Raw genomic sequence first — 23,382 nt, forward strand, 5'->3', positions numbered from 1 at the left:
TTACAGACTAGTATTATTTAGTAAGGTGTCAATTGGGTAATGTCTTTAGGTATCAAGATTGTTTTAATGTAATGATGCTATTTTAGGATGATGATGCAGCTCATGGAGTTATCTCTGCCAATACATCAAATTTGGATGATTTCTACCCAGCAGAAGAAGACACCAAGCAAAATTCAAATAACACTAGAGGAAATGCCAATAAAACACAGAAGGATACTGGAGTAAATGAGAAGGCAAGGTATGTTAAGTTTTCGGTCTTCATTTAATATAAAAATTTAGTGTCTGTTACAGAGTAAGTACTCAGTTAAGTACTGTGTTATGTTGTGCTTAATGCTTCATCAGATTTTATTGGAGTCCATAACTATAGTGTCAAATTAATTGCAGAGAGAAATTTTATGAGGCTAAACTACAGCAGCAACAGAGAGAGCTAAAACAATTGCAAGAAGAAAGAAAGAAACTGATTGACATTCAGGAGAAAATTCAAGCATTGCAAACGGCATGTCCTGACTTACAGGTAGTTATGAAATTTATTTCTATTTGTCTGAAAAAAGATGTTTAGAAACTGATATCAACTGAAAGTACTCTTTTTCTAGTATTAAGGTGACAGAATCATATCTATTAATTTGGTGATTAATGGAGTGGATAAACTAATGAAGAGTTGGGGATATACATAAGTGTAAAAGAGAGCGCATAGGAATTTGCTCTGATTATTTTTCTTCTTATTGGGCTGGCTGTCCATAGAATCAGAACGTAAATACTCATAACTATTTATTATATTAAAATATTCTGATTTGACTTTTGCAATTAGGGACCAGAATTTTCATCTTTTACTGGCCTGAAATTATAAAACACTGAAGCCACCATAAGTTATCTAAGGAAAATAATTGTATGTAAAGAGTCACTGTATATACTTTTGCTTATTAGTTAGTACCCTATACATGGGTCTTGAGATTGAACAGAAAATAAAACATCTTTGATGATATCAGTTGGTCAGATAATAATATAGGAAGGGGATAATTCCTTCTGATATTTTCCCAGAGTTGATTGGCTAGCTTTATCTTCAGTTAGGTTGTGTTTTCAAAGAAAGGAAAACACAACAAATGTGTTTATCTTCTAGACCCTTACCTTTCCTACTTTATCCTTTTTTTCTCCTTATGTGTAGTCTAAATAATGTCTAGAGAAATATGTTGGAAAGTTGGGTTGAGTATTCAAAATTTGCCATTGTGTTTCATCCCTATTTTTTCTGTTGTCCCTGAGGGCTACTGTTTGTCAACCTCAGCTTGTGTTTTCATCTTTGTTTTCTTATTTCAAGTTATCTTTGGATGATGATGGCAATTGGGGTCTGCTAATAACACATTAAATATGGCGCTAGAGCCCTACAGAAGAAATAAATTAACTGCTTTTATGAAATTAATGTAATTGCTTTAATTCCTCATAACTTTTTTGTAAATTCCTTTTTAGCTGTCAGCTGCTAGTGTGGGTAATTGTCCCACAAAAAAATATATGCCAGCTGTTACTTCAACTCCAGCTATAAATGAACATGAGACCGGTACAATCAAATCTGTTTTTGAGCCTGAAGATTCTTCAATAGTAGATAATGAGGTATTGTAGATTGTACTCTGTTATTCCTTAGTCTTTTTTTTTTTTTCTTTTTTTTGTTCTTCAGTAAGGCACATGTTAAGAAAGGAAACTGATGAATAGCCTTGAAACATGTCTGTAAATGGTAGTCTGTTTTGTGCCTTTTTAGTAGACACAAAAATCTAGTAAATATAGATTATAATCTGTAGATAATTTAGTAGATTATAATGTAAAAAGGACAAACATTTTAATTTTTAAATTTTAACTGAAAATTGTCAAATTTTTAATTTTTTTCTAAAAAGTGTATTTTCAAAATATTTATGTTCTTAATATTTGGCAGAAATATATAAGGGGGTAGTTGCAACAAATAGTAATCATTTCAGTTAGAAAGAACTATCCTTTGACATTTTATTTATATGTACTTTGTAGAAAGTACAATTTTTCCCAAAAAATTGCTGAAGTATATTTGGGTTCTACTTGTTTCTATTAAGAATTAATGATTGCCTGATTTTTTCTTATTTATAACTAAATTATCATTTTAACCTTCATGGACATCTTAGTGTGAAAAGGAGAGAATGAAAATAGAAAGCTTTGTTGATAGTGCCAGTATTATTAGCCTGTTACTCTTTAAGGCTACAGCAAATCCAAATATTTACTCACTTCTGGTTTTTTAAAAAATAGTTGTGGTCAGAAATGAGAAGACATGAAATGTTGAGGGAAGAGCTGCGACAGAGAAGAAAGCAGCTTGAAGCTCTGATGGCTGAACATCAGAGGAGGCAAGGTCTGACTGAAACTGCATCTCCAGTGGCTGTGTCATTGAGAAGTGATGGATCTGAGAACCTGTGTACTCCTCAGCAAAGTAGAACGGATAAGTAAGAGAGCTGCATAAATCACCTTTCTAAAAACATCACCTGCCGAAGACTGACCTTTAGGCTAGGCAGCTACATTTATCCTCTACAATACATCACAAATCTGCTATTTCAGTGTGGCTACAATTTAACTACCACCTTTGTGACTCAGTTTAACTCAGTTTAACTGAATCCAGCCACTTTCTGTTCTGACTTCTTGTAGCATCAGCTTCCTCTTTTGTCTTAAATTACTATGGCACTTGATCAAATGGTGATACAGATTTTCTTATATGTTTAAGCCTTATTTTCTTATTTAAGTTTTAAGTTTATAAAAAGAAAATGCTTGATATTTTGTAGTGTTTTTCTGTCATGCCGGAAAGAAGCACTTTTTTATACTTAAATTGAGTATCTGCTGTTTGTAAGGTTCCTAAGGCCCTAAAACATTTTATTATAATAAATTTAATTTTTAGGATTTCAGTTTAAAAAGTCCATATTTAGAATATTTCTAAAGTGTTGGTCGTCTATAAGATCAATGAATTACTTAGCTATATAGTAATATCCAGATCTAAAATTTTGAAATCCAGATTTGCTTATGACCTTTCCTTTTGATATCCTCAGATGGCATTTCTGGAATTTTGCACCAAGCCGTACTCCCTTTCTTCTCAAATGAATTTCTATTCCTTGGAGTTTCAATATGCATTTTATTGATTAGACTGTACCTACAATATTTTATTCTGTACTGGGTACTACACATCTGTTGTTTTACAGAGTTCCTCAGATAGTTTTGATGAGTATCTTGTTTCAGAGCCATTGGTCTTGAGTTTTGTTCTCTAGTATGTCAGACACTAGATACAGGTGGTTATTTAAACTTAAATGAAATAAAAAATTTATTTTTTTAGTCTTACTAGCTACATTTTGAGTGCTCAGTAGCTGTGTGTACCTAGCATCTACTGTGTTGAATAACACAGATTTAGATTATTACCATAATTATAGAAAGTCCTGTTGAACAGTACTGATCTTAAAAACTGTCACTTAGGGAAAAATTAAAAGTTAAGGGTAGGTTAGTTTTGGAAAATAGTCCCAGGGGATATGATAATTATTTAAATTTATTTGAAGAATTGTTTTGTAGAAGGCAAACTAAACATATTCTACATAACAGCAATAGGGAGAGTACTACCCATAGCATCGTTACTGTGATTAAGTGAAATTTTATATACAGACATGTATATTTATGTTTGAAACAATGTCTGGCACGTAGTATTTAGCTTATCTCCAGAATGATGTGTTTTATGTCTCTTGCTAGAACAATGGCAACTTGGGGAGGATCTACCCAATGTGCACTAGATGAAGAAGGAGATGAAGACGGTTACCTTTCTGAAGGAATCGTTCGGACAGATGAAGAGGAGGAAGAAGAGCAAGATGCCAGTTCCAATGATAACTTTTCTGTATATCCTTCTAACAGTGTGAATCATAACTCCTACAATGGAAAGGAAACTAAAAATAGGTTAGTTTCAGTATTTTAATTTTGTGCTTAATTTTTAGAGGTTTAGGTCTTTTGGACTGACAGCAAGCACTTCTGCAATTCTCCAAGTCAACTGAGTGTCCTATTGTTCAGTTCAGAGTTAGTGCAGACCCCACAAGTTAAGGGGCTCAGTTTGGTAAGACTGCTCTTATTTCAGACTTCAATTTCAAGTGCTTAGTCCCCAGGTTACCCACACATCTATCCAACATGGCTCGAAATTTGGGAGTTCCTACAACCCCCTTCAGGTTTATTTGCTAGAACAACTCACAAAATACAGGAAAACACTTACTTGTGTTTACCTATTCCTTACAAAGGATTCTGAACAGCCAAATCGAAGAGGTGCGTAAAGTCAAGGTATGGGTTGGTGAGGTGTGCAGAGCTTCCATGCTTTTCTCTGTGTGCCCCACCCTCTCCAGCACTTTGATGTGTTCATTGACCCAGAAGCTGCCTGAACCCTGTTGAGTAGTTTTTAGGAAATTTAATTGCTTAGGCATAATTGATGGAATTGCTGACTGTTGGTGACTGGTCCAGTTAGCATAAATCCAGGTCTGGTTGAAAGCGGCTTGTTATGCATAACAAAAGACTGTCACTCGGAAGATCCCAAGGATTTTAGGAACTCTGTGTTAGGAACCAGGGACGAAGAACAGATAGATAATTTATTATACTACAAGAATGTTGTTGCAGTAGATCCATCTAAACTGGATCAGTCTTCACTCCTGCTTTTGAGAATTAAGCAAAAATAACCAATTGTAGATAGTGAAAAAGGCCTGTTAACAAATATATTTATTATTACACTGTTAGTAACAGTGAAAATTTTTTTAAATAAACGATAGTAAAGTAGATAGAGTAGTTCCCCTTGATGAAATGCTATGTGGTTGAACTTAAAGCATGAGGAATGGAAAAGTACTTGACATAATAAATATTTTTATTTTGCAGAATACTTAATTATGTGGACACTTCTGTGTAAAAACTTGAATGAAAAAGTGGAAAGTAATGAAAACTGATAATTGTACAAAACTAAAGATCTGGACTTTCTCTATATTTTTTAACGCTTTATATGTTTGAATTTAAAAGTGAACATTGGCCCATAGCCAGAGTATCAGAGTTTATTGCTGTATTTTAAAAGCCAAATTGTTATGTATGATGACTTAATGCTTTCAATCTTGTGTTAGGTGGAAGAACAATTGCCCTTTTTCAGCAGATGAAAATTATCGTTCTTTAGCCAAGACAAGGCAACAGAATATCAGCATGCAACGGCAAGAAAACCTTCGTTGGGTGTCAGAGCTCTCTTATGTAGAAGAGAAAGAACAATGGCAAGAACAAATCAATCAGCTAAAGAAACAGCTTGATTTTAGTGTCAATATTTGTCAGACTTTGATGCAAGACCAGCAGGTAAAATTTGCTATGAAATACATTTTGCTTCTATTTTTATAACTTTTGAAGCAATACAACTTTTTCTCAAGTCATCAATAACTTAACAGAAACTTTCTTTCAATAGACTCTATCTTGTCTGCTACAAACTCTTCTCACGGGTCCTTACAGTGTTATGCCCAGCAATGTTGCATCTCCTCAAGTACACTTGATAATGCACCAGTTGAACCAGTGCTATACTCAGCTAACATGGCAACAGAATAATGTTCAGAGGTAATCTGTTTCTTAGAAGTATTGGGACTGTAGAAGAGCTAACATTGAGCAAAGGTTTTACTATTAGCTTCTGGGAGAAAAGAGCAAGAACCAAATTGCATATTTGGACATTATCTCTTGAGAATTTTATAAGTGATGGTTTGCCTAATGTTCTTTTTTTAATACCTTGGATTTCTGTTTTTATAAATTTATGTTAATGAATTTTACATTTACTTGGCGAATTTTATGGTGTGTAAATTGTACCACGGTGAAGCTGTAAACAAAACAATGAGTTTCTTACAGTTACACTGACTGTTAGACAGAAGTACTAAGCTCAGTTCTTGCTTAAGAGGCAAAGTTATTGAATTAAGCCTATAGAGCAAGCAAATATTTGCTATAGTATCAGAGCATTTTGCATGCTTTTGAATCATTTTTTACATTTACTCTTTTTGAATGTACTTTATATATATATGGTGATATAACTGATTTTTAGATTATTTACTTAAATTTTTGTAGGTTGAAACAAATGCTAAATGAACTTATGCACCAACAAAATCAGCATCCAGAAAAACCTGGAAGCAAGGAAAGAGGCAATAGTGCATCACACCCTCCTTCTTCCAGTTTATTTTGTCCTTTCAGCTTTCCAACACAGCCTGTAAATCTCTTCAGTATACCTGGATTTGCTAACTTTTCATCATTTGCACCTGGTAGGTGACTTATCCTAAAGAGAAAATAAATAAAAGCAAAGTGTTTAAGAACATAATCTGTCTATTGCATAGATGTTTTAACACCTTCTTTTGGAATGGGTTAGGAAATTTTTGCAAAGATAGTTACAAAGTCTTTTCTACATTGTTTCTTTTCTCTTTTGTTTTTTTTGAGATGGAGTTTCATTCTTATAGCCCAGGCTGGAGTGCAATGACACCATCTTGGCTCACCACAACCTCCGCCTCCCAGGTTCAAGTGATTCTCCTGTCTCAGCCTCCCGAGTAGCTGGGATTACAGGCATGCGCCACCATGCCTGGCTAATTTTGTATTTTTTTAGTAGAGACAGTTTCACCATGTTGGTCAGGCTGGTCTTGAACTCCTGACCTCAGGTGATCCACCCACCTCGGGCTCCCAGAGTGGTGGTTACAGGCATGAGCCTCTGTGCCCAGTCTGCATTGTTTTTTTTCTAGACCAAACTTTAGTAATATGGTTGCTAATGAAATTTAGTGAACTACTTGGGAATGATTGCTTCAATTTATTTATTTTTTAAGAGGAGAGAGAATTAACCTGTATACCAGGTACTGTGTACACACTGGGAGAGTAAAGATGAATAAGACAGTGCTCTTCTGGAGGAGTACCGTGTCTTCTTAGGGAGATACTGATAGACTAAAGGTGAGCACATTTAGCTTAGGCTTTTCTTTGGATGTTTTTTCCTGCACTCATTATGTACCAGACACTATGTAAGTTACTGGGATACAAAGATGAGTAGCACTGATCCTTTTAAGGAATTCAGGGTGTAGTGAGGATGCTATTAATGAATGCTTAGAGTACGGTGCCATGGGTGCCATAACAGGGGTGCAAATGCTGGTGAGTGTCAGCAAATCAGTCCCCCCTGCAAAAAAAAAAGATACCTAAGCTAAAAAATGAATAGAATTTGTTTCCAGAGAGATTAGAAATGGAAGGGCTTTCTAATCAGTAGACCCACTTAGTATAAAGCAATGAAATAGTACATCACTCAGGGAATTTAGAGGTATTTAAGGGTGGCTAGTATTTAGGGGAAGAGTAATTGATGTGGCTGAAGAGTGGCAGAGGCATTTTGTGATGTGCAAAGAAGCTTAGCTTTTATATTGCAGACAGGAAGGGGCCGTTGAAGGTCATAGAGCAAGGGATAACATGAAACTTATATTTTAGAAAGATTACACTGGTGAAAGTGTTCAGGAGAAGTTGGAGGAAAGGAGTGGAGGATCTAGCTGGTGAATAGAAGGCTGTCATAGTAATATCATGAAAAGAATGATAGCCTGACCTTAGGCCTTATCAGTAGGGATCAGGAAAATCAATTTTCAGGACAGTGTGGCATAAAAAATTTAACAGGCCTTTTAGTTCTTGAGCATCAGTTAATATTGGCAGCAAACGTTAGTAGTAAGAAATTGCAAATGCTCTTCCTTTTTATTAAAATATACTTCGTACCCATACCAACTCTATGTGAAGGCTCTTATATTCTTCATAAACAGTACAATTTTTGTGAAACCTTCCCAACCTCTTTCTCCCCATGTTGTTAGTAGCCTCTTGTAAATACCTCTGATACATAACACTATTTGATATTTAATTATATTTCACTTTCCCAGTGAAAACAGTGGAAACAACATAAGCTTATGAGCCATACAGACCTGAGATCTAACCAGCTTTTTCATTTATTAGACGTTTGATCTCTAACCCTATTTTCTCACTGGTAAAATGAATACAATATCTATTTTATAACATTTTAAGCATTAAACCAAATAACATGTAAAGTGCCTGCAGTAGAGTGTGGCACCCATTAATAGTTTAGTAAATGTCAGAAACTATTATTTCTAACTTTTAGCTCTTAAGGGAGTGGGGATTATTAGTTGTCTTTGACCAGTGCCTAAAACATAGTGGGCTGAGCTGTTAGCAGTGATTGGATAAATGAGTATTAGCTTTTTTTTTTTTTTTTTTTAAATCAGCAATTTTTTTTGTTTTGGTGGATTCGAATGGCACATTTAATTAAAACTTTTAATTTTATTTTAAGGCTAAAAACGTTTCTTTATTTTTCTCTTACTACCTTACTGATTAGGTATGAATTTCAGCCCTTTATTTCCTTCTAATTTCGGAGAGTTTTCTCAGAATATCTCTACACCTAGTGAACAGCAGCAACCCTTAGCCCAGAATTCTTCAGGAAAAACAGAATATATGGCTTTTCCAAAACCTTTTGAAAGCAGTTCCTCTATTGGAGCAGAAAAACCAAGGTACCTGATTGTAAATGTAATCTTTTATTGCTTAAACATTCCCTTTTGTTATTACATCTAATTATATGTAATTTGAAAACACAACTAGGGAGTATGTTTGTGATTATTTGGCTTGATAAAGTTGGAAATATAAAACTTTGACATATGACGAGATGAGATACTGGATTCTTGCTGGTCGGTAACCCTGGTACACAAAAAGTTCAGTTTGGAAGGATGTGGCATAACTCATAGGATCTCTTGTCTCTGATTTGATACCTGTCTTTAAGGTTAAACCAGTTTGCTGTTCACTGATTTAGGACTAGAAACTAATATTAATTGCTAGTTGTTAAATGATGGTCCCTTTTTTTGATTCCTAGCCCTTGATTAGAATCACTTCCTAAAACCTATTCACATATAATGTTGAGTACTATTAGTTTATAAAAACAACTTTTGCCTCATAAGTTTTGAGGATGCATGGTATTAATCATAGGATTTCTTTTTTCTCTTTGTTTCTTACAATTATTTTTCAATGCTATAATCTTCTGAAATACAATTTTTGACTCAATGTGAAAGATTGGCTCAGTTGAGCCTAATCTTTCAGGTGTATCTCTCGTTGTCTTTCCTACTCCTTAAAAATATCAATAATTGACATTATAGTTCTCTTAGCTATATGATTAGGAATGTCTTAGGCTCTTATATTAGCATTTTCACACTGTTAAGCTGTGAACTGGGATTTTTTTTTTTTTTTTACTTGATTAACCAATAACTCTTGAGAATTACAACTTTGTATTCATCACTAGAAATCCTATGATTAATATCCCTTACTTTGTTGACTCATTTTTTTTAGTTCTGTTTTTTCCTGTTAAATCTCATGTTGCTTTATAAAAGTATTCTATTGTAAGAAGCCTAACACAGTGTTAGTGCACAGGTGCCATTCAGAAATGGTGGTTGGATGAATATCCATCACAAGCAGTAAGCATTTATTTAAAGCTTCAATGAATAGGCCTTCCTACTTCATTATTTTCCATGTTTTATATATAATTGATAGTAGAAAATTACTCTGATTTTAAATTAGGTATTTGTGTCATTTTTAGGATGGATCTGAATGTCTAATATTATTTTAGATATTTGGCCTACTTCAGATTAGACTTCATTTCCCCAAATCTCAACTATTGTAATCTTATGGAATTAAATGACTAGAGATAAGAAGTCAGATAAAATCCTGTAGTCTTACTCAGGGGTCAGCAAACTTTTCCTTTGAAAGTCTAGATAGTATTTTAGTCCTTGCTGGTGCATAGCGTTTATCATAGCCATTCCTCTGTGACAGTTTTACACAGAAGCAACCACAGACTACCAGTATGTCAACATGAGTATGGCCGTGTTCTCCAATAACACTTTATGGTCACTGAAATTTTTTTCATATAATTTTCATTTGTCACAAACTTCTTAAATTTTTTTCTTCCAACTAAGAATATAAAAGCCATTCTTAGCTCTCAGGCCATACAAAAACAGGCAGCAGGCTAAATTTGGCTTGGAAGTTACAGGTTTCTAACCCTTGTATTGAGTTAAATCCTATAGGTCACTGTCTCCTAGACTATTCTTAGGAGCAGTCTTGTTCCTGCTAAGTTTTGTGATAAAGTTTTGGACTTCTTGCTCACTCTCAAGAGATTATAAAGCACATTGGCAAATTAAAAGTTCTGAGATATTTTACAGACCTGTTTAACTTGATGTGTTTTCTCCTCACCGTAGATGACTGTTAAGTCTTATTAATAGTAGATGCTAGTGTTCAGCAGATAAAATTTGGGAAATGACAGTACACTAATAGAACTATGGACTTGAGTGGAGAAATAAATTACTAGTTGAGTGACCAATTGTTTTCAACAAATTCTCATTCTGCTTGAACTGCTTTAGGTGAACACAAATCCATGGATGTTCCCAAGCCTTCTCTTATAGCTCTTTCTGAGCTGTTCTTCCAACTTTTGTTCTTCTGTGTCCCATCCTTCCTTGATTTTTCTTTTTGTTGTTTTTTCTAGAGACAGAGTCTCCCTTTGTTACCCAGGCAGGAGTCCAGTTGGCACGATCATAGCTCGCTGCCTCCTTGTATTCCTGAGCTCAAGGGATCCTCCTGTGTCAGTCTCCCGGGTAGATAGGACTGGAGGCACGTGTCATTGTACCTGGCTTATTTTACAAATTTTTTGTTGAAATGGGGTTTTGCCATGTTGCCCAGGCTGGTCTTGAGCTCCTGGGCTCAAGCAGTCCTCCCTCCTCGGTCTTCCAAAGTGCCAGAGTTACAGGCATGAGCCACCACACCTGGCCTGATTTTTGTCTCCCACTGTTTTCCATTGCGAATGCTAGATCTTTGATGTGGAACTTTTGCCAGTAAAAGTGGTTTAGTGAGATGGGTCCAGAATTAAAACTAATTTAGTACCTTAGCTAATGTGATATTTGCATATTTAATGTGTATTTTTGTGAAAACATTTTTATAGCCTTTAAATATTTTATTTGGCAGTTTTATTCACCTAAATCTACTCAAGAGTAGACTATAAATCAAGTATATTTGGAGTTTTCGTAAATAAAGGAGTCCGCAATTGTTACTTACAAAAACTTGTTTTCATTGGTAAGGAATAAAAAACTGCCTGAAGAGGAGGTGGATAGCAGTAGGACACCATGGTTATATGACCAAGAAGGTGAAGTACAGAAACCGTTTATCAAGACTGGATTTGCAGTGTCTGTAGATAAAGCTACAAATAGTAACCGCAAAAATCAATCAGATACAAATGGGAGAAGATGCCAGTTTGATGAAGAATCATTGGAAAGCTTTAGCAGTATGCCTGATCCAGTAGATCCAACAACAGTGACTAAAACATTCAAGACCAGAAAAGCATCTGCACAGGCCAGCCTGGCATCTAAAGATAAAACTCCCAAGTCAAAAAGTAAGAAGAGGAATTCTGCTCAGCTGAAAAGCAGAGTTAGAAACATAAGTAAGTATTGAAATTTGTTGAATTTCAGCCTAATGTTGGTAATATTACTTTGACATGTTGACATAAATATAGTTTCAGTAAGGCTAGATGGGCAGGTGCTGTTCTAGACTTCATTGACAGTCATTTTTAGTTACATATATATATATATATATATATATGTTTTTTTTTTACAAAATATTTGAAATAGGGTTTAATTTTCTGGACTAATGTTTTTGAATATCATATAGATAAAACCAGTTTTAACGCAGGCTGGCTTTAGTCCTTCTGAAACTAAACTCATATTTTACTCAATCTTGCCGTTGAGTATCATATTAAAGTTGTTTTAAAAAAAAAATTAAGTTTTCTTTATGGTGTTAGCTGCATACCTCTTACAAAAATAGATTTTCTCTGATTTTTGAATTTTTACTGAAGTGTACTAGGTTAAAAAAATCTGCAGTGTTAACAGTGGGCTGTGGCCTTGAAAGGTTGTTCTGAGTTTAAGGAGATGATATTTTGTGCCTAAGGCCAGGCGTGGTGGCTCATGCTTGTGATCCTAGCACGTTGGGAGGCTGTGGCGGTGGATCACCTGAGGTCAGGAGTTTGAGACCAGCCTGGCCAACATGGCGAAACCCCATCTCTACTAAAAATATAAAAAGTAGCTGGGCGTGGTGGCACGTACCTGTAATTCCAGCTACTCAGGAAGTGGAGACACAAGAATTGCTTGAATCTGGGAGGCAGAGGTTGCAATGAGCCAAGATCATGCACTGTACTCCAGCCTGGGTGACAGAGTGAGACTCTGTCTCAAAAAAAAAAAGAAAGAAAGAAAGAAAAAAATGGTGTTTAAGAACAAAGTATTCTAGGCTTATAATCAGGAAAGTTTGAAATAGCATTGCACACTGCTAACTCCCTTTCTTGGAAGTTCACAACACATACAAGTATAGTAAAGGCCCTGAGAAATCCTGCAGTAAAAAATACACTTGTAAACTTTGGCAACATTCATCTTAATCACTTTTGGATAATGAAACCTTTGAAAAGTCTAATGAAAACCACAAATATAAAAGAAAATGTTTGCACATTTTAAAAAATTTCAGTAATTTGTCTTTCCTTGAAGTCCTTGGCTCCTACCTTGAATGCCATATGAAGAATCTGACTGATGGTTTAAAAAGCAAATTTGTACAGGAGTGACAGGGGTGACATTTTTCTTAGCATACACATTATCAGCCTTGAAGTAATTTTCTGGTTATAAAGGTTTAGGAGGAACTGATTTATTTAGTAAATTAATTGGTAATTTGAAGTTGTTGAAAGTTACTATGCTTTTCCAAGATTACTCTTGGTGCTACCAAAGAACATTTAAGTAGATAATGGTCATTTTGAGACCAGCCCTTTAGACAACCCAGAACTTTTAATTTCCTAGCGCCTTGCACCCACAAAGATGCTCTTTGTCATATAAATAAATGAAGAAAAGCTAACCTTTTTAAATTTCAGCATTGTCTCATTCAAATAGTTAATTTAAATCTGCCAGGGCAATACTTCTTAAGCTTGTAGGAATCCAGTGAAGTGCAGATTCTGATTCATTTGGCTTAGGAGGGAGATGAGAGTCTGCCTTCTAATACTGTTAGGTATTGCCAGTATTGGTCTGTGGACTGCACTTCGAGTAGCAGATTTTAGAGGAACCTTAGCTAATTTTTGGCTATGTCCACCTAACCGTAGAAGTATTGGTATGTTTGCATTTTTCTGAAACCCATTTAAGGCAAAAATTGGCCTTCTGATCTTCGTGCTCTCTTCCTTCATATTGAAGGATAAAAATACCTGCTGGAAATGTGCATTCACATTTACTCAACAGGCATTCAAGACTACCTGTTAGTGAGACCACCACTTTAAGGCACACACACAAACATAAAAGGCTTGATAGCAGAATCAAACTATACATAGTAGAGCCAAAGTAATATGTGGTAAAATCAAACTAGCTAAATCATTGCTATTCAAAATCTGAACTGTGGACAGGCAGCATTACGTCATCTGGGTGCTTATTAGAAATGCAGGCTTTTGGACCTCACCTTATACCTACTAAATCAGTATGTATTCAGTATGCATTTTAACAAGATTTTCTATATGAAGGAAGTGTTTTGATATGAAGATATGCACATGAAAGTCTGAAAAGTACTGAGCTAGACCACTGGCTTAGGTTGTTTTTGCTCCTTTTGTGCTATAGGAATAGTCAGGATTTGTTAGAAAAAAGGATTTTTACTATATCGTTCTTTTGTTGTTTTTGAGACAGTTTCGCTCATGTTGTTCAGGCTGGAGTGCAATGACGCAGTCTTGGCACACTGCAACCTCTACCTCCCGGGTTCAAGCGATTCTGCTGCCTTAGCCTTCTGAGAAGCTGGGATTACAGGCATATGCCACAATGCCCAGCTAATTTTGTATTTTTAGTAGGGATGGGACTTCTCCAGGTTGATGAGGCTGATCTCAAACTCCTGACCTCAGGTGATCTCCCCATGTCAGCCTCCAAAAGTGCTGTAATTACAGGCGTGAGCCACCACACCTGGCTGATTTTTTTAAATTGTATCTTGAAGTGGTAAATAGAGCCGGGTGGGAAAAAGTTTGGAAAGCCTGTCAGATTGTTGTAATAATAAGAAAAGTGTAGTGTTGGGTGCAAGCATAAGGAGAGGAATTGGTAACAGATATGACAAATATTTCAGCTAGTGGGAATTATATTGCTGTCTTGAGAAATATAGCACAGCCAGTTACTCTGTCTCAAACTTAATAGATTTCTATATATGTGTGTTTTTTGTGCATGTTGGCAATCTTTCAGAAGTAGCTTGATAAATCTCATTTAACTTTGTTTCGGTAACGTGTTTTAATCTTTAGAAGGTCTTTATATGTGAAAATACATGTTGCATGTGAGGTAAGAATTTATACATTATGTGATATCTTTTAAATTTGAGATCAGACTTAGACCTTATGAGTTGAAGGTAATTTCCTACCTGAGTTTTTGTGTTTATCAACCTATAATCTTGTTAAACTGTACTCGTCAGATATTAGAGAGTAGGAACCTAGATTTTTGTCAGTCTTTCCTTGGAAAATTGGATAGAACTGTTAAGGTGCTGACTTCTGGGTTCTTACCATCCTTGCATCTTTTATTTCTTCGTTCCTCCATTTCCTGTTGCTCACTAATGAACATGGACATGAAATGGATGTCAAACATTAGGCAAGGCAAGACCTGACAGAGTTGTCTGGCAAACAACCAATAAACTTTTTGGATTTAGAGAGTTATTAATTACTTAGGCAGAGAAAAGAAGAGTAGTCCAAGGTGCCATTTCTCTGTGTCCCTTGTCTCACATTTAAAAAGAGGGACGCCAAAATAAAAGGGGCTGGCTAACAATTGTTCCTTGAATGGTGAGACACCCTGTTGCTGAAGAATCAGTGCTATACTGCAGCTAAGCCTGTTCTTAGACTTCAGATTTACCTTAGAAGGGTGAGGAAGAAAGGTCTCATGTTTCATTAGAACCTGACAGGAGATGGGAAACTCTCCTGACAGAATCATCCCAGGGTGAGAGGGAAGTGAGTGGAAAATGTCCATCCATATAGCACCTTCTCCCAAGCCTCTCTTGTCCATATTCCAGGGTGATTCCATAGCCTTCTGCCAAGACAGCTTCCACTGTGATTTAGACCTTACCCTCTCTGCACTCTTGGGACATGTGCAAGGTCTCTAGGGTGCCAGGGCTAAATTGTTTCCCTTCAGTGGAGGCCCAAGTAGAAGTACTGTTTCTTCTATTCATGCCAGCCCCTCATGCTGAGAAAAACAATGAGAATAAGGGGAAGAGTGGTGAAGTTGCATAGGAGATAACACCCTTAATCTCTTACCTGTTACCCTCAGTAATGAGCGTCATTGTTGTTCTTGCTATTGTTAAACTTTCTGGCCTAGCCAGTGTTATTCAGAAGTATTATTCACCTTCAATAATTCTACTCTTCCTAAATGATTACTATCAAGATGCTGAAGAGAGAAACAATTTAGTCGCACGTTAGTATCTTAACTTTATAAATCCAGCCTTTGATGCTTTTAATTTGGGACTCATTTGTAACACCATAGTTTTTTTCTCTTTTCATAGCCTTCTAATAATTACAGCATGCTTCTCTTCACAGCTGTTTTAGAGGGTGACTGTATGTATGCCTTTTTATAGTACCTATTGGGACTCCCCATTGAGAATTTTGTATATACCACATTACCAGTATTTTAATTTTGATTAAAATTTATTTAGCACCTTTCATCTGATATAGTAACAGCAGTTAAATGTTTAATTTCACTTATATAAATGTTCATGTTAGAATAACATACTCAAATTTTTTTTCTTTAGATTGTTTTATGTTATTAAATGAGCAACAGTACTACCAGTCATGTCATTTTACATACTACTTTGAGCACTCATACCCTTTATAGCTGGACTGGTTTTATATTGAGATCAATAACAATCAGGAGGGCTCTTTTTTAGTAAATTTCATGCAGGCTGGGTGGCAGTGGCTAAACATTAGTCTGAGAGACCGGTGAAAACACCTGGAACCTAAGTTTGAGATGATAAAGTCCTAACTTAGATGATGGCCTTGGAAACAGAGAGGGAGGGCTGACTCCAGATGGGATATCACAGATAATAAATTGATAACATTTTGGGAAATTATTTGTTATTAGTAGAGCAGCTATGGTGATCTGGAAGATGCAAGCAAGCAAGCTTTAGGAAAGTCTGCTGGCTCTTTCCTAGAGTGTCAGGAGCATGGTCAGAGCTCCGTGATTTTTGGAGAAAGCTATGTTGGAAGAGATCCATTCATTTCCTCTTACTGTTGACCTTGACCCTTCACCCCAAGAGTAGCCGTCTTTTGCTACTTCAAGCTACTAGTTGGCAGAAGGGTTATTGAATAAGTAGGTGGCAGTCTTACCCCATATGTGGGAGAGCATTAGTCTTTGTAGCTGAGGAGACTAAGCAGAAGAGAAGCTTCTTCTCATTGTCTTGATGAGGTACTGGCAACTTCCTAGTGAGAAGGTTGCTTAACCACAGGAATGAACTTCCATGCATTCTTATCGTGCCATCATTAAAGCTATTCAGCATTTGAGTCCAGCCTTAAGAGAAGGTTAGAGTCATGACTAGGCCAGTGAATATAACAGTACATATAAAAGGGACCTAGTTACCAGAGAGAGAACAGAAGCAGACTACTAGAACAGGCAAAACCTAGTGAAAATAGAATTTGAACAAATACACTTGAACAAAAAAGGGCACATAAGCAGATTGAATTATAACAAAATCTTTAGAGCTAGAAAAAATTGACTTTCATTTTTAATATGTAGATTATTTGAAAAAGAGGACGTGTGCTATTAAGTTCCAAATTACTGGCCTAGAAAATCAAGGGGAAGAATTATGTCATTAAATGGAATGAAAGTACTAACAGATAAAATCAAGAGAAAATGATTAGAGCCTTACAAGAAGTTATAAAGTAGGGAAAAAACAGGTGAATAAGCAAAATTAAATAATAGGTGGGATAAAGAGAGACTTGAGACTGCAGATCAAAACAGCTGACTGTTGTCTAGCCAGGAGACAAACACCTATCCATAGTCTGGTAAAGTCCCTGAATTCCAAGGAAAAAGTAAAAATCTTCTAAGCTTCCACATGAAGGAACAATTTGCAGACAAAGAAAAAGAACCAAACTGACACCAGGTAATCTTCCTTATCACACAAGTAGTAGTCGAAAAAAGTGGGATGATGCTCACACAGTTGACAAAGAACTGCAACTCAAGAATTTTGTACCCAGCCAAGGGACCCTCCACATGTCAGAATGAAAAGGAGATACTAGCTTATTCTATCTGAGGAAAACTAAAGAACAACCTATGACTCAGAATAGAGGCCTTTATACAGGGGAAGATTCAAAGGAGAGAGGAGTTTAATAAAGAAAACAGTAGATCAGTCTCTCACTAATATAAATTCAAAAGTAAAAATATTAGCAAAGTGAATCTGCCAGTGAATCAAAAGAATTTTAGACTATCATCACTAGAGTTTATTTCAGACATGTAATGATTTGTTACTAGGAAATCTGTCGACAGAATTTATTCTATCAAAAGGACAAAAGTCACAATCATAGCAGTAGATTAGATAAAATTTGAAGCTATTTTCAAGAAAATTTGAAGTAAAATGGGTATAAGAAGGCAGTTATGCCTGTACTCCTGGCACTTTGGGAGGGCAAGGCAGGCGAATTGCTTGAGCCTAGTAGGCGGAGGTTGCAGTGAGCCAAGATTGTGTCACTGTACTTGGGCTTGGACAACAACGTAAGACCCAGTCTTTAAAAAAAAAAAGAAAAAAAAAAAACTGGGGGGGCAGTTATTTAAGTATAATAAAGACTGTTAGCCAGTGTCAATCACAAACACCTGAAAATACTCCAGAGATATTCCTGTCTAAATAAGGAACTAAACAGGAATTTCTTCTCTACCACCATCATTATTTACCATTATTTTGGAAGCATTATATCAAATAATTGGAATTATAATATTGGAAAAGGAAGGAAACAAATGCTATGTTTTGTCTAATGGCATTTTTGTATGCTAAGAGCTCAAGAAACACTGGAAAGTAGCTACTAGAGTTACAAGGTAAACTGTTAAAATGGCTGGTTATGGAATAAGTGTGTCAATATTTTTCTCTATTGTAGTAATATCCAGTAGCATGGAAGTGGAGAGGAGTGCTCTTACGGTAGTAGTACCCAAAGTGTTTGAGTTGGCAGGGCGGTCAAATGTAAGGAATAAATTTAACAAGGAAAGTACTAGGTCTATAAAAAGCTATAAAGTATTTTTGAAGAACATCAAAAAAGATTGAACAAATATAAAAACATAACCATGTTCTTAAGATGGAAAAGATGGAAATGCATAAGATTAGTAAATACCAGTTCTCCTTAGATTAATGCATGCTTTTATTTGGATTCCATTTTGAGTCCCTAGGGATTGTTTTTAAAATTGAAAAACAACAATAACAAAAAATCCTCAAAGCTTATATGGAAGGACAGATGCCCAAGAATAGTCAAGAAAAAAGTGAAGCTAGGTAGGACTTGACTTAGCAGATGTTTGATCATACTGTATAACTTCTGTTTCTAAATGAATGAAAACGGCATTGGAATAGCTAAATTGAACACATAAAGTGTCCAAAAATAAAACCCAAAATACTGGAATTTAATATATTGACTACATATATTTTAATTCAGTGGAAATAGCTTAGGTATAATCATCTATCCATTTAGAAAAAAAAAAAATGGAATCCCTACCTTGTATCACATATATACCAAAATAAATATTTTTAAAACTTAGGAGGAAAATTTCACAGGATATAGGTATAACCTATGGGTTGGTAAGACCTTTTAAACCAAGTCACGTCACATAAAAGATATAATAAGAAAGGCAAACATATTTGACTACTTTCTCTCTATTGTGAATATTTGTATGTATCAGATATGATTCTTATGTTTCCTAGTATTAAAAATTGCTAGCTTGGAATTCTAGTAGAGATTTGAGGTCATATCAGGTCTACCATATAGTTTGAACTGGAGTATACTCATTAAGATGAGTATCAAAGGAAGGTTAGAAGTTATTACTGTTACCCATGCTTCCAAAGGGTATTGCAAAGAGATCTCCAAGACATACTTACTGTTTTGTGTGTAATTTATACTAGGCCTTCCTATCATTCTAAATTGAGTTACCTGTACCGTTTCACTGTGGAAACTGATTTCCCTTTAAGTCTGAGTTAGTTGCAACTGATAACAGTTGTCACTTTTTTTACTCAAGGGTATGAAAGTGCCAGTATGTCTAGCACATGTGAACCTTGCAAAAGTAGGAACAGACATTCAGCCCAGACTGAAGAGCCTGTTCAAGCAAAAGTATTCAGCAGAAAGAATCATGAACAACTGGAAAAAATAATAAAATGTAATAGGTCTACAGAAATATCTTCAGGTATGTTCTTTTTTGGTTTGCATTAATATAAGGAGGTCTTCAGCTTAGATTTGAAGAGCTATAATAAAACAGGTTTTAAAATTGGTGTATCACATTTCTGTCACGTGGACAGTTTTATAGTGGAGATTGTGGTATGCATTCCTTGATATTGGGAAATATAAACTGAAAATATTTTTTGTTATACTGTTTAATAGTTTTGGACACATTTTAATAAAATTCTTTCTAAACAAACAAAGGATAGTTACAGTTGTGGAACTCCTCATTTCAAATTCTGAAAATCTTATCTGAATACGCATTAGATGTGAAATCATGTCATCCTGTGTTTCGATCCTTTGGCTCACTGTGCCTGCAGGATAAAGTCTGAATGCCTTCATGGACTGTACATGGCCATCTGGGATTTGGTTCCTTCCTGCCTCTCCAGACATTTCTCACCACCTTCTGCCTTGAAATTTATTCTTTCTATGGCACTGAACTGAAGTTTTTGCATAGCTGTGACACTCTTTCTCACCTCAGTAGCTATTTTTCTACCTCAAGTCCTTACTGCCTTTTTTGTAAGCTCATTTCTCTGCTGGACTCTTAATAAAATTTTAATTCTGGAACTCTGAAACTCCATTCTAAACCAAGCTGGATGGTTTCCCCTTCCTCCTTTTTGTTTTCCTTGTAACTTATCTAAACCTATTTTGTAGCCTTAATCACATTAATATAGTATTTACTTGTTTAAGTATCACTTTTTTGAGTCCCTTGGCAGCAGATAATACTTCCTCGTATTTGTATGTTAAATGTCAGCATAATACCTGAGACATTGTAGGCACTCTGTTTATCGAATGAAAGTTGTCTGTCTTTGCCACCATTCTAATTTAAATAAGCACCAATAGTTTCCTGATTTGTAAAGAATATCTCAAAGAAATATGGAGAGAGAGAGAGGCAGTAAATAGAAGCTCATAATCTTAGTTGTCAAGGCCCTTGTTTAAAATGATAGCGGCTATCATTTGTATCATGCTTCATTATTTTCAAATTTCCAGCAAATCTCATTTCAGCCTCATAATGCAGAGTTGGTTTTATTTCTGTTTTTCAGAGGAAACATGGTCAAAGAGGGTACTTTTTTTGTTTTGTTTTTTTTTTTTAGCACTCATAAAGCCTCAGTAATATAAACTGGTACAACTTTTCTGGAAAGCTTCTCAAATGTTATGCCCTTAAGCCAGTAATTGTACTTACAGGAATCCATCCTTGGGAAACCAAAGGGAGAAAAAAAAATTAAGATTTAGCATTGTCTCAACAGTATGATTTCAACTATGTAGAAACAAAAATTTGATTGAAAAAAGCTTGGAAGAAAATGCATCAAAATGTTAATAGTGGTTTTATCATCTTTAAACTCATTTCTAATAAGCATTTATCATTTTGTAATCAGAAAAGAAACCTCACATTTGTTTGCATTTTGAAATGGATTTTTCAAGCTCACATTGCTAGGAAATGGTAAAGCCGAACTTAGAATCCTGGGTATCTGTTAAGTCTATGTTCCTTTCTGCAAAAACATCAATCCTTTTCTCAACCTAGAATTTTACTAAAATTTTATAATTTTCATACCCTTTTACTGTCTTTACCAAATAGTGATATCTTAAAAAAAATAAACAGGCAGAGGTTGAAGAAGGACACTAAACTGAAAGTCTTAATATACTGAGTATCAATTACTTAAATAATAATTGGACATAGTATTTCAGGCCTTATTACTTAGAAAAATATGATTGAATTTTGGTGAGTTAAAAATATTTGAATAGTATAAATATACACGAGTTTACGTATTTACATTCTGAAAAAATTTTTTTTTATTTTGAGATGAAGTCTGGCTCAGTTGCCCAGGTTGGAGTGCAGTGGCACAATCTAGGTTCATTGCTACCTCCGACTCCCGAATTCAAGTGATTCTCCTGCCTCAGCCTCCCGAGTAGCTAGGACTACAGGCACATGCCACCACACCCAGCTAATTTTTTGTATTTTTAGTAGGGACGTTTCACCATGTTAGCCAGGATAGGCTTGATCTCCTGACCTCTTGATCCACCTGCCTTGGCCTCCCAAAGTGCTGTGATTACAGGTGTGAGCCGCTATGCCCAGCCCTGAAAATACTTATTTTTAATCATTACTCTAAAATTCTTCATAGCATGTAAAGCATGTTAGTTTTTTTAAACTCTATTCATAATATATGATTATTAGAGTATAGCATATATGACTGCCAGTATTAAACTACACAGTCCTCTTCTCCCTTGTGTGTTGTGGGAGGTTTACCTTGATGTGATTGCTTCTAAAAATGAATGATAGAAGTTTATTATGATAGTCATCATCAGTTGCATTAACATATGTTTATAGCAAACTTTTGAGCTTTTTTTTTTTTCTTGAGATTATTTTTAAGTAGAACATAAGCCATACCTACCTTATGATAACATTTAGTTCAGGCAAACAAATTTAAAGAAATTTGCTTATTTCTTTTCTTCATTCATATTATAGACCCTGTCTTTACTACTCATACACATTTTATGTTCATCCTTATGTCTGCCCTTTCCTACAGCACATGCTAGGAGAATACTACAGCAGTCTAACAGAAATGCATGCAATGAAGCGCCAGGTAACAATCTGCGTAGTTTTGGTGTCCACTTTCTGTTAAGTTTTTTCCCATTGGTCCTCAAATTCTCAGTTTTATTGTGATTTTTTTTCTTTTTTAGATTTAGCTTAGAGTATACATATAATGTGACTATTGTTAAAGCTAATTTATATTCATAAAATATGAATATAAATATAAATATATTTATATTCTGAAGCCTTTCATATATAATTCTTGGTAAAATTGGCTGCTTTTGTTTTCATTTTCTGTTACTGTGTGTAACCTAACCAACACATTCATAAGAATAATGAACCTTTTTTATGATTTAATACTTGATCGGAGGTTGTTTTGTGCTTCTTAAATGCTTAAAAGCATTAATATTTCTTAGAACTAGAAAAATAGTTACTTTTATAGTTTATTTTTTCCTTTTTAGTCAACATCTTAGAAAAGTTAAGCCATCAAACAAAACAACTATTAAATGCAAAGACTATAGTAAATAAAGATCATGGAAATTACAAAGATTCCAAAATACTACTTTAGTCTCTAATATAAGTATTCTCATTAAACATGATTCTGTATGACAATATGTAAGTTGAAAGTTTGCGTATCAAATTTTTACCTGGATTTTTTCCATTAGTAGAGATTTCTTTCAGAGATAGTTTTGCTTCCTGCTTATTATAAGTTGCATTTTTGTAATAGTTCATATTTTAAAACTAAGAAGCTTAATTTTATACCTCTCACTGTCCGAGGCAAAATAGAGAAGTTGCATATTTATTGTTATATATAATTAATATATTTTTCTATTAATAATCTAATACTAGTAATGCTATTTTATGCTTTTAGAAATTGAAACCTGAAGATATTAAGTTATTAGCTAATTAGTAGGAAGTTTTTCTATTAGAGCACATTCTTTTTGCATTTTCTTATTCCCCCTCACAAAAATGAGTTAAATCTTTATGATCATGTATACTTAATTGAAAGCACAATATATTAAAATACTCAACATTTTAAATTTCTTTCTTAGGTACTTACCACTGATTTTTGCAGGACTTGAATATTTTACAAGCCATTTGTGGTTCTACTATTGATCTACAATTTACAGAATTTGGTAGCTAGAACTACTTGGAGATTTTTATTCCATAGAAAACTCAAAATAGGAACAGTTCCTAATTTGCCTGAGTTAAGGGTTTCCTAATGTTCCTAAATTAAGGATATGACTGTATACCTTTGAGTGTGATAATTTTGTGTCATGGACAAGTAAATATAGAGAATTGTAGCTAAATAATAGAGTGATGCCTAGATTCTATGAAACTGAATACTTCAGTTGGGTCACTTGCT

The 23,382-nt window shown here is 34.9% G+C and overlaps 1 protein-coding gene across 13 annotated transcripts in view; it reads left to right on the forward strand.

Annotated features, from left to right (window-relative positions):
• The window catches only part of PCM1 (pericentriolar material 1), a 96,616-nt gene that overhangs the window by 31,863 nt on the left and 41,371 nt on the right, over nucleotides 1–23,382 (forward strand). For 5 of the 13 annotated variants that reach the window (XM_017539665.2, XM_017539667.2, XM_037742415.1 and 2 more), the window contains 11 exons: nucleotides 87–238; nucleotides 385–514; nucleotides 1,462–1,602; nucleotides 2,260–2,450; nucleotides 3,730–3,930; nucleotides 5,121–5,340; nucleotides 5,447–5,592; nucleotides 6,088–6,278; nucleotides 8,369–8,540; nucleotides 11,142–11,500; nucleotides 19,290–19,454. In XM_017539665.2, coding sequence (XP_017395154.1) covers nucleotides 87–238; nucleotides 385–514; nucleotides 1,462–1,602; nucleotides 2,260–2,450; nucleotides 3,730–3,930; nucleotides 5,121–5,340; nucleotides 5,447–5,592; nucleotides 6,088–6,278; nucleotides 8,369–8,540; nucleotides 11,142–11,500; nucleotides 19,290–19,454 — 2,068 coding nt within the window. Of the gene's footprint in view, nucleotides 1–86; nucleotides 239–384; nucleotides 515–1,461; nucleotides 1,603–2,259; nucleotides 2,451–3,726; nucleotides 3,931–5,120; nucleotides 5,341–5,446; nucleotides 5,593–6,087; nucleotides 6,279–8,368; nucleotides 8,541–11,141; nucleotides 11,501–19,289; nucleotides 19,455–22,011; nucleotides 22,069–23,382 lie in introns of all 13 variants that reach the window. The other 8 variants (XM_017539673.2, XM_037742416.1, XM_017539676.2 and 5 more) reach the window with 3 other exon arrangements.

This window comes from Cebus imitator, unplaced genomic scaffold, assembly GCF_001604975.1.
Source record: "Cebus imitator isolate Cc_AM_T3 unplaced genomic scaffold, Cebus_imitator-1.0 Scaffold120, whole genome shotgun sequence".
Lineage (NCBI taxonomy): Eukaryota > Metazoa > Chordata > Mammalia > Primates > Cebidae > Cebus > Cebus imitator.